At 42.0% G+C, this 14,919-nt stretch overlaps 1 protein-coding gene across 9 annotated transcripts in view; it reads left to right on the forward strand.

Annotated features, from left to right (window-relative positions):
• ARHGEF7 (Rho guanine nucleotide exchange factor 7) overlaps positions 1 to 14,919 on the forward strand; it is a 158,569-nt gene that overhangs the window by 90,180 nt on the left and 53,470 nt on the right. For all 9 annotated transcript variants that reach the window (XM_014527885.2, XM_025196093.1, XM_025196095.1 and 6 more), the window contains one exon: positions 1,925 to 2,047. In XM_014527885.2, coding sequence (XP_014383371.1) covers positions 1,925 to 2,047 — 123 coding nt within the window. The remainder of the gene's footprint in view (positions 1 to 1,924; positions 2,048 to 14,919) is intronic.

The raw sequence follows: 14,919 nt of genomic DNA on the forward strand, positions 1-14,919 counted from the left end.
TGGGACTGACAGCCTCCCTACTGTGGATGCTGAGTGGGTGCAATACCAATTAGAAAAGCTAGACATGTATAAGTCAGCAGGACCAGATGGACTCGGAAGATCTGGCTGAGGTCATCGCAGAACTCCTGGCAAAGCTCTTTCAGAATTCATGACACACAGGGAAATCCGTGACAACTGGAAGAAGGCCAACATTGTGCCCATCTTCAAGAAGGGGAAGAGGGAAGATACGGGCAACTATAGGTTCAGCCTAACTTTCATTCTAGGGAAAATCCTGGAAAATCTCATCAAAGAATCTATGTGCAATACGCTCGCAGAAGGTAAGATTCTGAATGACAGTCAGCATGGCTTTGTCACAGGTAGGTTTTGTCTTGCCAATCTCATCTCCTTCTACGACCAGGTCTCTCGCCATGTGGACACAGGAGACATGGTAGACGTTATATACCTAGACTTCCAAAAGGCTTTGATCTAGTATCCCATGATATCCTTGTGGGAAAACTGGAAGATTGTTGACTCAGCTGCTTGACGGTTCAGTGGGTGGGAAACTGGCTACAGTAGGACCCAGAGAGTTCTCATGAACAGATCTGTGTTGTCCTGGTGTGAAGTGGCCAGTGGTGTCCCTCAGGGGTCCATGCTTGGACCAGTGCTTTTCATCAGTGATTTGGATGGGGGAGTGAAAAGCTCTATGGCCAAGTTCGCAGATGACACCAAATTATGGGGCAGTGGGGTCATACCAGAAGATAGGTGGCAGATACAGGCAGACCTGGACAGCCTCGAGAGTTGGGCAGACTGGAACCAGATGAAGTTTAACACTTCCAAGTGTAAGGTGCTCCATCTGGAAGCAAACAACCTTCAACATACATATAGGCTTGGTGGTGACAGCTTGACTTGCACCACAGCCGAAAGGGGTAATGATTGACCATCGTATGAATATGAGCTGTCAGTGTGAGGTGGTGGTCAGCAAAGCAAACAACACACTGGCATACATCAACTAGTGCATCTCATGTAAAACTAAGGAAGTGATACTCCCACTGTACTCTGGTGAGACCACAGCTGGAGTACTGTCCAGTTCTGGGTGCCGCACTTCAATAAGGACGTGGAAAAACTTGAGTGGGTTCAGAAAAGAGCCACCCATATGATCAGGGACTTGCAAGGCAAGCCATATGAGGACCTGGGCCTCTTTAACCTAAAGAAGAGAATGTTGAGACAGGACTTGATAGTGTCTTACCGCTATATCAGAAGAGTGCAACAGGAGCTCAGTGAACAACTGTTCACTGGGGCACCCCCGGGAATGACCAGGCAGGACCAATGGATACAAACTCCTGGAAGGCCGCTTCCAACTTAATACCAGGAAAAAACCCTTCACAGTTAGGGTGTCCAGAGTATGGAATAAGCTCTCTTCAGAGGTGGTGCGGTCACCTTCCCTGGAGGTTTTCAAGAGGAGACTTCGCTGGGGTTACCTAACTTCAGTCGTCTTCCTGCCTAGAGTTGCGGGGCTGGACCCAATGATCTTCAAGGTCCCTTCCAGCTGCTAACAACCTGTGAATCTATGAGTATGTTGGGTGAGCAAAGTAAGAATGACTACTAAAAGAAGTGAACCAAAAGTAGAAGATATGCTCATAGTATAATGCTAATGAAAAGCTTTGTTCCATTTGTGGTATCCATTAGTTTTTAGCACCAGTTCAGAGCAAACCAGTTATTACCAAGCTTACTTTGCAGGTCAGTTTTCTTTCTTGTGTGTGACAGAACTACAAGATCATCATTATATAGATTTATGCATTATATAGATAATACACTAAAAGTCATCTACTTACCTTTAAGTGAAATTAGAAGTCACGTTTGTCCAAGTGTGACTTGTTCTTGCTGTTCATTTTGTCTTTAAAGTGTTGCTATCTTTTTAATCTTCCCTTATGTTTCTTCATCTCAGGCTGCCTGAAGCTCAGCAGAGAGTTGGAGGATGTTTTCTCAGTCTCATGCCACAAATGAAAAGCTTGTACATTGCATACTGTGCCAACCATCCATCAGCAGTAAACGTTCTCACAGAACACAGGTATGTTAGTTGCATTCAATTAAAACTGACAGGCGCAAGTGGTTAAATATCACCAATATATTCTGCACATGTATGTCAGTTAAAGAAAAGTTTAAGTGCACTTCAAAAAATCACATAGGCTTTTTTTTTTCTTTTGCAAGTACGCAGTAGCCCAGTGGTACCCAACCTTTTTACCTGTGAGCTGAATGAATGGTATGGGGTTGGTCTATGGGACAGTTCCAGTCTGTGGGTCCCATCTGGTGCACAAGGCTAGTCTGATGCTTGGCCCTGGCCTTGTGCAGCAAATCAGGCCCATGGTCGCAGCCCCATGTGCCAAATTGGGCTCCATACCAGATCGTGCCTGTGCCTCTGCATGCAGGGCCGTATCATCTGGCCTGCAGGGCTTGGAACTTCCATTCAGGGGGAGAGATGATAGTGTTAATTGTAACTGCTTCCCACTGCCAAATTTCCAGACACATGGAGGTCTGTAGGCAGGATGATCTGGCTCTGTGGGCTGGTTTTGGCCTATGGATGTGAGGTTGAGCATCACTGTTGTAGCCTTTGAAAATATGAAAGAAGCTATAGTATACATGATGCTTGTTTTGAGAACACCTAAATGAACTGCTGTTTTTGTAAACTGGCATAATCCATTATTAGATAACTTGTATTACAGCCTGCCACCTATCATTTAGTCTTTAAAAAGAACTCATCCTATAGTCTTTAAGAGGCTGAACACAAATGCAGGGGTGGAATCTTAGTTCAGATATGTAAGCATGTATGATCACATACCTTAAAAAACTTATTTTCACAGGTGTGTGAAATGCAAATTTTCAAGACAATGAAATGATTTATCAATGTTTTTATGTAGCACCCTTCCCAGCAAAGGCTCAGAGTAGCTTACAGTAGAACAACAGAACTTACAAAACAGGAAAGCAAATGGGAGAACAAAACTTAAAAGGCAAATAGAATAACAACGTAAAGTAGAACCACCTGAACCAACGGGAGAGGAAATCACCTACTCAGCAGCACAGCACCGGAAAGGGATCCTGGAGTCATTGTTGACACCAAGATGAACATGAGTCATCAAGGTGATGAAGTGATTAGTAAAGCTAACTGCACTTTATCATGCATTAACAGGTCCAGGGAGGTGATACTTCCCCTCTATGTGGCACTGGTCAGGCTGCAGTTGGAATCCTGCGTCCAGTTTTGGGTGCCACACTTCAAGAGGGATGTGGACAACCTTGAGAGGAGGGCCACTCATATGGTTAGGGGCCTGCAGGCAAAGCCCTACGAGGAGAGATTGAGGGCCCTGGATTTCATCAGCCTCCACAAGAGAAGGCTGAGAGGTGATCTTGTGGCTGCTTACAGATTTATCAGGAGTGGGGAGAGCAGCAAGGAATAGGAGATGCTCTGTTTACCAGGGCACCCCTTGGGGTAACTAGGAGCAGTGGCCACAGACTGATGGAGAGCAGATTTAGGTTAGACATCAAGAAGAACTTCTTTATGGTAAAGTTTGCCAGAATTTGGAATAAGCTTTCAAGGGAGCTGGTGTTTTCCCACCTTGGGGGTCTTTAAGGGGAGGCGAGACGGACATGCACCTGGCTGGGGTCGTCTGACCCAAACATCTATGAATATCCCAGCCTAGCTCTGATTGCTAAATTTCGGCCCAAATAGGAAAATCTTAATACAGCACTGGATTTTGGCAGGCCTTATGGGGGAGACAGTTTCAGAGCTGAAGAATGACTGCTGAATGACTTCCCACATGTTTATGTCAATCAGACTCTGTGTACTGATGGTACTTGCAGGAAGTTGCTCTTGGTTGACCTTAGGGATTGCAGTGCATATTGATGTCAAAATCTTGGTTGTGAGAAATAAGTATTCTTGTTCACTCAAACTCCACACTCTTGAGGTGACTTGGTTCCATAGATATTTAGGACTTCACTCTTAGAACACACTTGCCTGGACCATGCTTGCAGAGGGAGAGGGTTTGGGACCAGACTGTTGTTTGCTTCGTTGTTAATTTAAGAAGTGGAGGTGCTGGCCTACAACTGGATTTCCTCCTTCAGATTCTCAGCGAGCATGTGCTGCAAAAGCTCTTTTGTTACCTTTTCAGGACATTTGGGATGTGCTCCTTGTGTCGTTAGCCAGCCTAGCTTGTTGCTTTGAATCTGTAGTCGGAGCCATGACCCTCCTATGTCGTTCTCCCTTAAACTAGATGGCATTGGGGTGCTAGCAGGCAGTGGCTTCCATACTGTCCATGCAGATTTTTGCTTTTTTTACTTACTAAACAGCCATAAAGGCCTTTTGCACCATCTTTACCATGCCTACGCAGCTGGACATAATGAAATTCTTTGTTCTCAACAATAACACCTTTTTTCTGAACCCACTCTTTATTTTAAAAGTTGTGATGGTCTGGAACATGGCTCTTGCTTGTTCTTAACAGTATAAAACTGAAGCACTTTAGTCATTTAAGGCAGCTTAACTGTTTTCCTCTTAAGACCTTTTTTTTGCCTGATACAAATGTAATTCCTTCCCTGTATGCTTCTCCCTCTGCTTTCTTGTGAATAACTTCATCAATGCTCTCCTGTTTGCTTTTTATAAAACTTGAGTCTCAGAGTTTTATAAGCTTTTCAGTCTAAGGAATCTTTCTTATTTTATGCTTTAAGTAGTTGATTTCTCCCCTCTTCCTATAGAATGGGCTGGGATTCTCTCTGTAAATAGGATGTACCAAGTACTAAGAAAGTAAAAAGTAAACACCCACAATTTCTTAAGATTTGAAGATGGATTTGGGAAGAATCATCTAATACTTCAGAGCTCTTCTGAGGACAGAGTGAAATTAGGGAGAGGAAGTACTGATAACTTGAGAGAGGATAAATTGTTTCTTCCTCTGAATAATGCGTTTGCTTTCGAATCTACAAAACCAACCTTGTAGACATCACATAGCATGGAGTGATTAATACATTCTAAACATGCCAGTAGTTTCAAGGTAATCTGACAGTTTATCAGAGACAGACAAAGGGAAGCAAGCCCTTATGAATGGGCTCCTGTTCAGAATGTCATAATATCTGCTTGGATGAGATGCATGTACAGAAATATAATCCCTTGATATTCAGTTGCCTTCATTTAATATTTTTAAACCATTTTCTTTTCTTAAATGGTTACCAGTTTAAGCCCCTGAAGATTCCATTTTTCAAAGGTATCGTAAAGAAGTCAGGAATTAAGTGTAAGCAGTTTTCAAACTGCTGCTAATTTTATAGAATTCCAGGACCCCCTGTAAGCCCTCATCTGTTCCCATGAAACTAACTGTTGTTATTCTCATGGGGTAACTGTTACCCCGCAATTGACATGGTTGGTCTCATGGGGTAACTTGTTAACCCCACCCACATGAACAAAATGGAACCAGCAGCAACAGTACAAGTGTACCAAAAACTATTTATTAAACATACTGATTGTTTGAAAGAGTATTTATGATGATTTGAACCCAAAATATTATTTCACTAGAACTATGAACAAAATTTGAACTTTTTTTTAGAGTTTCAAAACGTGAATGAACAAGTTGCTAAGTCTGCAGTTCACACTGTTTCCAAACTAACAATTACTTCCAAAAACATTTCCTAACTGTTTTAACTAAATATTACATTCCACACAATGCAGCAGTGATGTACTGTGGTGTTCACAAGCAAATCACTTACAAGCTTTGCATCGTTTTGGCGTTTTGTGGTCATCTGTCCTTGGACAAAAATCACAATGTCCACTCGTGCTTGCAGGAAGTTCGACTGGTGTGTGTTGTGACAATTTGTAATTTAGGGCAGTCATACCAGACTTGACGGATTTAGACAGATTACATGTATCCATCATTCTTCATTTTATTTGTCTGTTGATCAACTATTCTCCAAGCTCCTGCAAAAAAATAAGCACCGTCTTCTTAAATGAGATCTTTGCTTCCAGTTTGTGTTGTGGCCTAGCCAAATGCTGAGGCTGGCAATGGTAGCCACATCCGGCATATTGAAAAAGTGTCATTGGCTACCTGTTGATTTTTCCATCTGCAGGTGGTCATATAGACTAAGCGATCAAGGTTATCCACCCCACCCTTGTTTTTATTGTAGTCATGGATGATGTCTGGCTTTCTTTGCTCTCCACCAATGACAGGTCATGGTGCATGCTTGACAGCAACAGCACAATTTTGGATGTCTTTGGAACATAGGAAACTAGGGTGAGTTCCCCATCAAAAGCAAAAGTGGATGAAAAAGTTTCTCTTCTTTGAATTGCTTGCATTTCATTCGGGATATCAGCCTTGTTTTTCTGAATTGTACCCACAGAGGTCAAGTCTTGCTGTAGCAGTCTTTCTGCCAAGTCAGTACTTGTGAAGAAATTGTCACCTACAGTGTTACTTCCTGTCTTGTACCAGGGATGAAACAGTTTTTCAATGACCTGGGTACCAAGATTACCTTGGCACGTAGCTTCCAGTTGCTTGCCCAGATAGATGTCTCCAGACAGGTGGAATGATGTTGCTGCATCACAGCACTACCAAATTTTCAAGCCATAATTGGCAGGCTTGCTGGGCATATACTGTCTGAAGGGACAGTGACCCCAGAATGCAATGAGCTTCTCATCAACCGTCAGGTGTATTCCTGGAATATACCATTTCCTGAGTTGCTCTACAAATTGTGTCCAAATATCTCTGAAGGCAGCAAGCTTGTCCACAGCTCTCCTTTCCTCATGTGTCAGTTTGTTGTCAAATCTCAGGTAGTTGGTGATTTGACAGAATCACTTTAAACTCATGGTGGCACGGAAGCAAGGATGTCTGGTGCGTTGGTCCCACAACTCCTCCAGTGCCTCGTGACCACCGTGGTATAGACCACTCAGCAGTAGGAGGCCAGTGTAGGCTTTCAACTCTGTTTCATCCAGCTTTTTCCACTCCTTTCTATTTTCAGGATGGCTATGATTCCACTCCCTGAATGTTCTTTCTGCCTCTGTTTGTTTCTCTTATGTTAACAGTCAGGATGTCTTGTGAGAGAAACAGGTGGAACATTTCCACCACTGTGTCTGTATTACTTTCTACTGTTGGGCCAGCACTTTCATGAACTGTGTCCTTGGCTGTTCTCCAATGATGTATTAGCTGTGGACTTTTTCCCCACACTTTGCCAGTTCTTCCTCTAAAGGTGTCATCATGTGCAATGCTTTCTGGGGCTGGTGGCAATAGTTCTGCTCCATGTCTTGCTGTAGCTTTTCTCGGTTTTCCACGGTGGCCCCGGGCTGGTTCTCTTCCCTTTCGCATTGGAAGTGTTGGCATCACTTCTGCTTGTGGCACCAACTCCTCCTCATCTGTTCATCATTGTCTAACCTATCCTGTACAAATCCTTGTTGGACCTATTGTTAAAACTATACAATCAACTTTGTTTTGTAGTTGTATGATAGCACCCTAATCTGCCACAGATAAAGCAGGGGGAAAATTGTAATCAATATCCTGCTACTGGAAGGATTGTTAAAATATGCTTAAGAGGGCCATGTCCATGTTGTTCCCCTCCATCCCCCGCCAAGAGGAAGGCAACCTCTGCCCCTACAGTCCATACTAATCTGACCATGGGGAAAAATTCCTTCTTAACCCCAAACATAGTGATTAGGCTGACTTGGAGCAGAGGGACATGACTCTCTAGCTAGGCATCTACAGGTTTTAGTCCCAGCCAGGAACAGTGGCACAGCTCAGTCAAAATCATAGTCTTGGCTACCCCAGTCCATTTGGGTTGTGGGGGAAACTTGTGCTTCTAACTGATGCTCTTTGCAGAGGACTTCAGACATAGCTACTCCTATATCATTCTGTTCCCATGCTTATCTGGGATGCCTTTGAGGAAAGCAAAAAAACCTCCTGACATGTAGTAACAGGAAGGGGGGAAAATCTTTTCTGGTCACATATGTCAATAAAAAAAAGCAGAAGCTTGGGAAAAATCCTCCATTCTGGTCTGCAACTTGGACAGCAAACATAACTCCACATAACTTCCTCTAACTGGTCAGCCAGAACTCCCCTTTCTGTATCGCCTCTATAAATATTATCCTAGCTCCTTTAATCTTTCATAACTAAGCCAGGTCATGGAGCTGTGCTTCATTTTCATGCTGCTGAGTGTGGTCCTCTCCCATATCTACCTGCTATAAAACTGCAGAGCTCTTTTTTTTTTTTTTTTTTTTTTTTTAATCTCACACTAATCTATTTGGGGGGGGGTGGAAATCTGTGCTTCTGACTAGCTCTATGTAGAGCACTCCAGACATAGCTACTCCTAGATCATTCCTTTCCAATGCTTATTCAGCCTTTTCTTGACTGTCTCCAGTGATGGAAATTGCACAGCATCCCTAAGCAGCCTATTCCACTATGTCACTGTTCTAACAGTGAAGACTTTTTTCCTGGTGTCCAGTCTAAACCTACTTTGTTGCAATTTCATCAGTCTGTGTTTTGCTCTGTGCAGCAGGAGAGAATTTATTGCAATCCTTCACATATTTGAAAACTGCTATCATGTCCCCTCTTAAGCACCTTTTCTGCAAGTTGAACATGCCTAGCTTCTTCAGCGTCTCCTCAAATAGCTTACTTTTTAAGTCTTGTATCATTTTTGTCATCTGCCTCTGGACACTCTCTAACTTCTCCATGCCCCTTTAAAATGTGAGTTCAAAACTACACAAATACTGTAGATGAGGCCTACCCAGTACCAAATAGAGGCACTGTCATCTTGTGTTGAGCACCTAATATTTATTTTGATGCTGCCCAAGATCTTATTTGCCTTTTGTGCAGCTGCATCATGCTGCAGACTTGTACCGAGTCTGTGATCCTCCATGACACTTAGATTCTTCTCTGTAATACTTCTTTCCACCCAGCTGTCACCCATTTTGTATGTTTTGATTATTCTTCCCACTGTATATCACCTTGCATTTGTCAGCATTGAACTTCATGCTGTTAACCCAGTTTTCAATCCATTGAGTTTCTTCTGTTGTGCTTCTGTTCTCCAGTGTGTTCACAGTCCTTCCCAGTTTTGTTGTTTTCACATTTATGTGGAGTGTTTGAAAGAGAAAAATGGAAGATTTTCAAGGGTTGTCATTTGGAGATTATAAACTCCCATCAGCTTTACTATCAGAGCTTGTAATTTTTCATGAGATCAGTTATGAACTTCACTAGTTGCATGTGTGTGCGTAGGGTTTGCCTACAAAATATTCCCTTCATGTGCTTGGTATACAATTGTAAAACATTTATAACTTTTGGTGCATCGAAAGTAAGTTCCCTTCTCCCCCCCCCAATTTATCAAAGACACATTAGTTCTCAATGGGTGCATCTAGATGTGCCTGATACTGTGCAGTCCCAGTGGCACACTGTTTTTAGATACTACGTTGCTGTAGCGACTTGTGTAAATGCGCTCAATAAATCTCTGTGAAATTTGTCCATGAGGCATTTATCCATGTGAAATTTACACAAAGCAAATTAAACCTTTGGTATATACTCACATCTAGGACTTTAAAGGATAATTGTCATTGGACATATTCCAGAAGCATTGTAAGACCTTATTTAGGAAGTCTTTTAGCAGTTAGGGTTATATTCTTAGGTATCGTTTAGGGAATTGTTTTATTACTTAATATTTTATTTAGTTATGTAGCTTATGTTGCTTTTATTGGAAGTTGGTCTGAGCCTTTTTTTGGTAAGAGTGGCTTATACATCAAATAAATAAAGTTAAAAATGGGAGGATGTGTGGGGGTATTCCCCCTTCATAGAATTCAAGAGGCCTGCAGATTATGCTTAGCTTTCAATAGTAAATAAATATATTTCTATTAGCCATGCTTGAGTAATAGTAATATAAGCACTGATTAATGCATATAAAACCCGTATAAAACTTTTGCTGATCGTGCTGGCTGTACACCACTAGGGTGCATATGGGACTAAACTTGACAGAGAGTTGAGTGTTGATTAAAGTTGATTGTTAAAGTGCTAAAGTTGATTGTTAAGAGGATTCAATAAGGTTGCTGCCAAAGTGTAGACTGCATCTGGTCATAACAAGGTCTGAGAGTTAAATAATGTGGTAGAGGTGTCAGTGTTTGCTATGTAAATGCCTGAAGTAAACAGTACTGCTTACTTCTTGCATAAGGGAGAACCTGGAAATCTTTGAACCTTGCAAAAGGCTTAGGGGACGGATGCAAGCAATTGTGAACTATGGCCATGCCTTACCAGCAGTATTCAGGGCTAACATCTTGTGGCCTTTTGGACAGAAGGATTAGTGAAATAGTGCTGTGTATATAAATAAGCCTGGCTGAGCTTTTGCCACCAAATTGGTTTGTGTGGTATATCAGTCTTTTGGAATAGTATACAGACAGCACCTGGACAGAGCGCTCACACTACACTGACAGAGAGAGAATGTAGAGGACAAACAGGCTAATGTTGGAAGCAATTCTGCAACGTTATTTTTAGCATTTCTTATCGGTTGAACACTGGTAATCTCAAGATCACACAAGCTACCACATGATTTTAAGGGAGCATTCAGCCATTGACTTCCATAGCCTAATTTTCTTTAGAAATATCAAACAGTTGATTGCATGAACTCTGGTATTCCAACACCTGCTGCAGCTGAAGTATACACTACCAAAATCTACATTAAAACATTGCTTTCCCCTGGGAAATACTATGGCTTTGATTTCTTTGAATGTTCATTATGCATAGGCTTGGTAGAAAATGAATTAAAAAAAAATAAAATTTGAAAATATAAAAAATGTATATTTATTTTTTAAATGTTTTAATTTAAAAAAATCAGTTAAAAATTTTCAGGTTTACATGAAATTGGGGGTATAGGGCTGGAGGGGGAGTGGCTGGGCCGCCCCTTCACTAGTACATGCAAGGTGGGGCTTGCCCCTTAAGGGGAGTGGGGAGCTACTTCCTTCTCTGGGCTAGGCAGCCACTGCCTTTCCCTGTGTTCCCAGAACTCCTGCCCGGCCTGACCCCTGAGTGACCATGGCAGGGGCCAAACTCCCCTTGAGCCTTGGTCATTCAGGGGGTGGCCTGGGCTTGCATGGTGTTTGGTGCCCGATCCCTGGCTGTGACCTGGACAGAGCAAGTGGCTGGCACCCAGCAGCTCCATGCTTCTGGTTGCCAACAGCCCTGCCCCTCCCACTTGCCGGCCCCCAGCTCCTGTAGCAGCTATCCAAGCTGCTGCCAGAGGAGCAGTATGCGGGTGGCACAGCTGGAGTTCCCCTTACCCGTCTGCAGCAGCTGCTGTGTGCGCGCGTGTTTGTGCATGAGCACGTGTGCACCACTTTCTGCCCCATATTTCCTTACCCTCGTCCCCAGTTTTTTTTGTCTCCTTTCTATATATTTTGATGATTACCAATGGAAATTTTTTTTCGTTGGTCTGAGTGACAGATTAAATTGATTTTTATCGATAAAAATTGAATCCTGCCAAGCCTTATTTTGCATTTAAATTTCCTAATCAAAATTTAATTAGCTCCTATTTCTTCTGTTAAGAGTAGCTTCTTTCATCAGATTCTTTCCTGACAGCCTCTTTTCATATTTAACTTGATATGAAGAATAATTTTAAATTTAAAAATGTGGGAGCTCACTCTAATCCTTCTAAAACTAATAGTAATTTTGCCACTTGCTTCAGCATATTTTTTTTCTTCGTTTATGTCAGATATTGAGAATAATTGTTGGCTTGGTCCCAGTGTTCTCTAAAATTGTGACAGCCCCCAGAGGCTCAACTAAGAGGATGCCTGCAAGAGCTTGGAATCTCCCTCTAGCAGCTGCCTCTTTCAGTTTAAGAGAAGGGAAGTATTACATGGCTTGATCCATAGCTACTGACCTCTTTCAACTCCCATTGACATCTGGGGAAGAAGATGGCATACAACCCTTCTTAGAATAAAGCCCATCATATACTTCTAGCCAACTAAAGAGGAAGGAAATAATCCAAAACTGCCAGGGTATAAAATAGATCTGTTGTAGATTAAACATTCTAATTTCAAACAGAAAAAAATCCCTGAAAATGTTATTGGAATGCTTTATTAAAATCATGGTGTTGGTCAGGTTTGTCTGTTCCACCCTGGTGGTAACAGATGACAGGTTCAACTCAGGTGAATGGATGGTTAGATGACCCAGATCCCTGCTACCATCCTGCACTTCCTTGGAATCTCCCTGGTCTGTTCAATTAGAGTCCACTCTCAGGAAGCTAGGAGCTCAGAAGTCTTAAGAGCTCTATGTTGAGTTGAGGCTTTCTGGTTCTTTGCTCTACAGCTGAGAGTTAGGAAGCCTTGGATCCTAGCTCTGGGGCACAGAGCCAAGAACAGCTCACAGCATGGCAGGAAGCCATGGATAGTTCTGTTGGAACCCTGCCTATTTTTCATTGAAAGTTGATGAAAACCAGTAATGAAACTCTTGATTCAGAAAATTAGTGTTTTCCAACAAAGCAAAACAAAAATGTAGCCATAAAAACCTTATATAGCCACCCACTTTTTCTCCTTTCTCACATCCCTCAAATTAGAAAAATTTGGATTTTTAACTCTCAGAACCAAGGCTGTTTGGATGCAGAGTTTAGGTTTTACCTGTCAATGAAGTTTGAATCCAGATCTGCCATTCAAATCTGTCTTTTTATTAGGCCCTGTCTTCATTTAAATCTGAGAGCAGTCTTCCATTTAACTAAAAATAAATATTTGTCGTGGTATGTATCTAGGCTGAAGACAATGAAGTAAGCTTTGGACAAAATTATTTGACCATTTGAGTCCTCTCTTTGTTTATTCTATTTTGCCTGTGGGATTCTGTAAAGGCAAGAACAATTTAAGGACCTTAACTGTAGTTATCTATTCATATGTACAGTAAAAGCTGTTTTTCCTAGAATTAAACCTGAAGAGTGGGTTTGGCTTATGTAGTGTTAATTGAAATTTAGAAAAATATGTTAACCAAGAATAGACCTTTGAAACTATTTAGAACAAAAATTCTTAAATATTCATGCTTAAATATGCAAACAAATTCAGACCAAGAAGTTTCACTTTTTACCTTCTAGTAAGTTTGGGACATTGCAACTTGATCTAAGTATTAGGGTCACCAACCAAAGTATTATTCTCTCAGTGAATATTGTTCTTTGTGAAATTAGGCAAATGTTTTTATATTCCAGGGATTATTTCAGACCATCAAACTTCTTTCCCAGGAATAAATGCGACTTTGGTTCTGTTTTTCTAACAGTACTTATTGGATAATCTGTTCGGAGGATTTAAAAACGTAAATATTTTACCTACTGCCACTGTCTGTGTTTGTTCTTACCCCAAGGTAAACAGAAGCTAAACTTTGTCAATTTAGCACTGTTTTACTGATAATTAAGCTGCTCCTAATTAGCTTTTATTTACCACATGCAAAAACTTGGGTGCACAGAGTAGCTGCAGAGCAGCCAATGCATAGTAATTTTCCCTGGCCTTTTAACTCATTTTAATTTGTTCATATGGCTGTGCCCTTATGCATGTATTTAATTTCACTCATATGAATAGTCCCATTGATGGCAGTTGTGTTTGTCATTTTACAAGACTAGGGCTTAATTTATTGTATTGGTGTGAGCTTTCCAATGCATAATGGGAGGAAAATCCTAAAAATGGGAAATTCAGTTGAAAGGCCAGAAGGGTCTAAGGGCATGTTTCATAGCAGAAACTACTTTTAATTTATGAAAGCCTGTGGCCTGGGTCCTGCACTTGTCGAAATGAATGGCTAAGATAATGGAAGATCCAAGCTAGAGCTTAACTTCTGATGATTGGTGCTGTGCAGCTGAGATCAGACAGTCTACCATGTAGCAGGTTTGTTTACAGAAGGGGTGTCAGGAAAGGATAACGGCAGGGAAGAAGATACTGACTCATTCAGGAGCACCACTTTTGTGGGGGGTAAGGACCCAACCACTATATACAGTGACTTTTTCCTTAGGAAAGAAATGTGGAAAGTGACTCTGTTTTAGGAGTATCTTTCTCAGGATAAGATTTGCTTGTGCTCCTGTGTACCAGTCATTCCACACCAAAGGCTACCAGCAGCAGTCATAACAGGTACACAGGGCTCTGGGAATCGCATCTTAGGACTGGGGAGCAGTACTGAAAACAGCTTGTGGCCGAAGCCACTTAGGGGTTATATCTGCACTGTGGCAGCAGTATGTTCTTGGTGATACTGTTTCTGAGTATATCCCACCTACCTGCTCCCTCTAACGCAGTCAAAACTGAGAAATACTCTAGTGGGGCTGCTCTAAGATGTCCCTGTGCAGCTATTGTTGAGAACTTTGGTCTTTGGCATGCTTAAGTGGCTGCTGGGGATGACCCTGGAGTGGCCTCATTGGCCTCTTTCTGCGTTTTGGAGCATGTGAATAGGAACTGGTGGCCCACATACATTTGGGAACAGCCCAGCTAGGATATACATCAGGATCTGGAGTGGACAGATGCACAGCTATGCTGTGGTAGGTTCAAGCAAGTAGGCTCTTGTTGCTAGAGCATCTCTGTACTAACTGGTGGGGACGAATATGTACCACTACTATATGTGCTGCTTTAAATGCACTCCCCTGCTCTTACAGATGCAGTCAGAGATTTCAAATAGGAATCAACAGTGTTAAAAAATTCTGACCTGCTGTGGTCTTTTGGAATTCTTTGCCACAAAAGAATTGTTCTGTTATTTTTCTGTAGTCAAAAAAGAGTGAAAACTAAGTGCTGGAATTTTCCAAGGGATGCCTTGAGCCTAAAAGGTTGAGAACCACTGGTCTAAAGAGTAGCCTTGATCATCATTAGAGACCTACCTAAATTGTGGAGAAGTGTGCTTTGCAGTGACTCCTTTAATCTTGCTTTTTGCCGTGCACTGCCACCCCTCATCCCCTCCCAACTGTCAATTGATGGAGGGGCCCCGTCGGCTGTGCTGCTTCCTGCTG

The sequence above is a fragment of the Alligator sinensis genome, unplaced genomic scaffold (assembly GCF_000455745.1).
Source record: "Alligator sinensis unplaced genomic scaffold, ASM45574v1 scaffold288_1, whole genome shotgun sequence".
Classification (NCBI taxonomy): domain Eukaryota; kingdom Metazoa; phylum Chordata; order Crocodylia; family Alligatoridae; genus Alligator; species Alligator sinensis.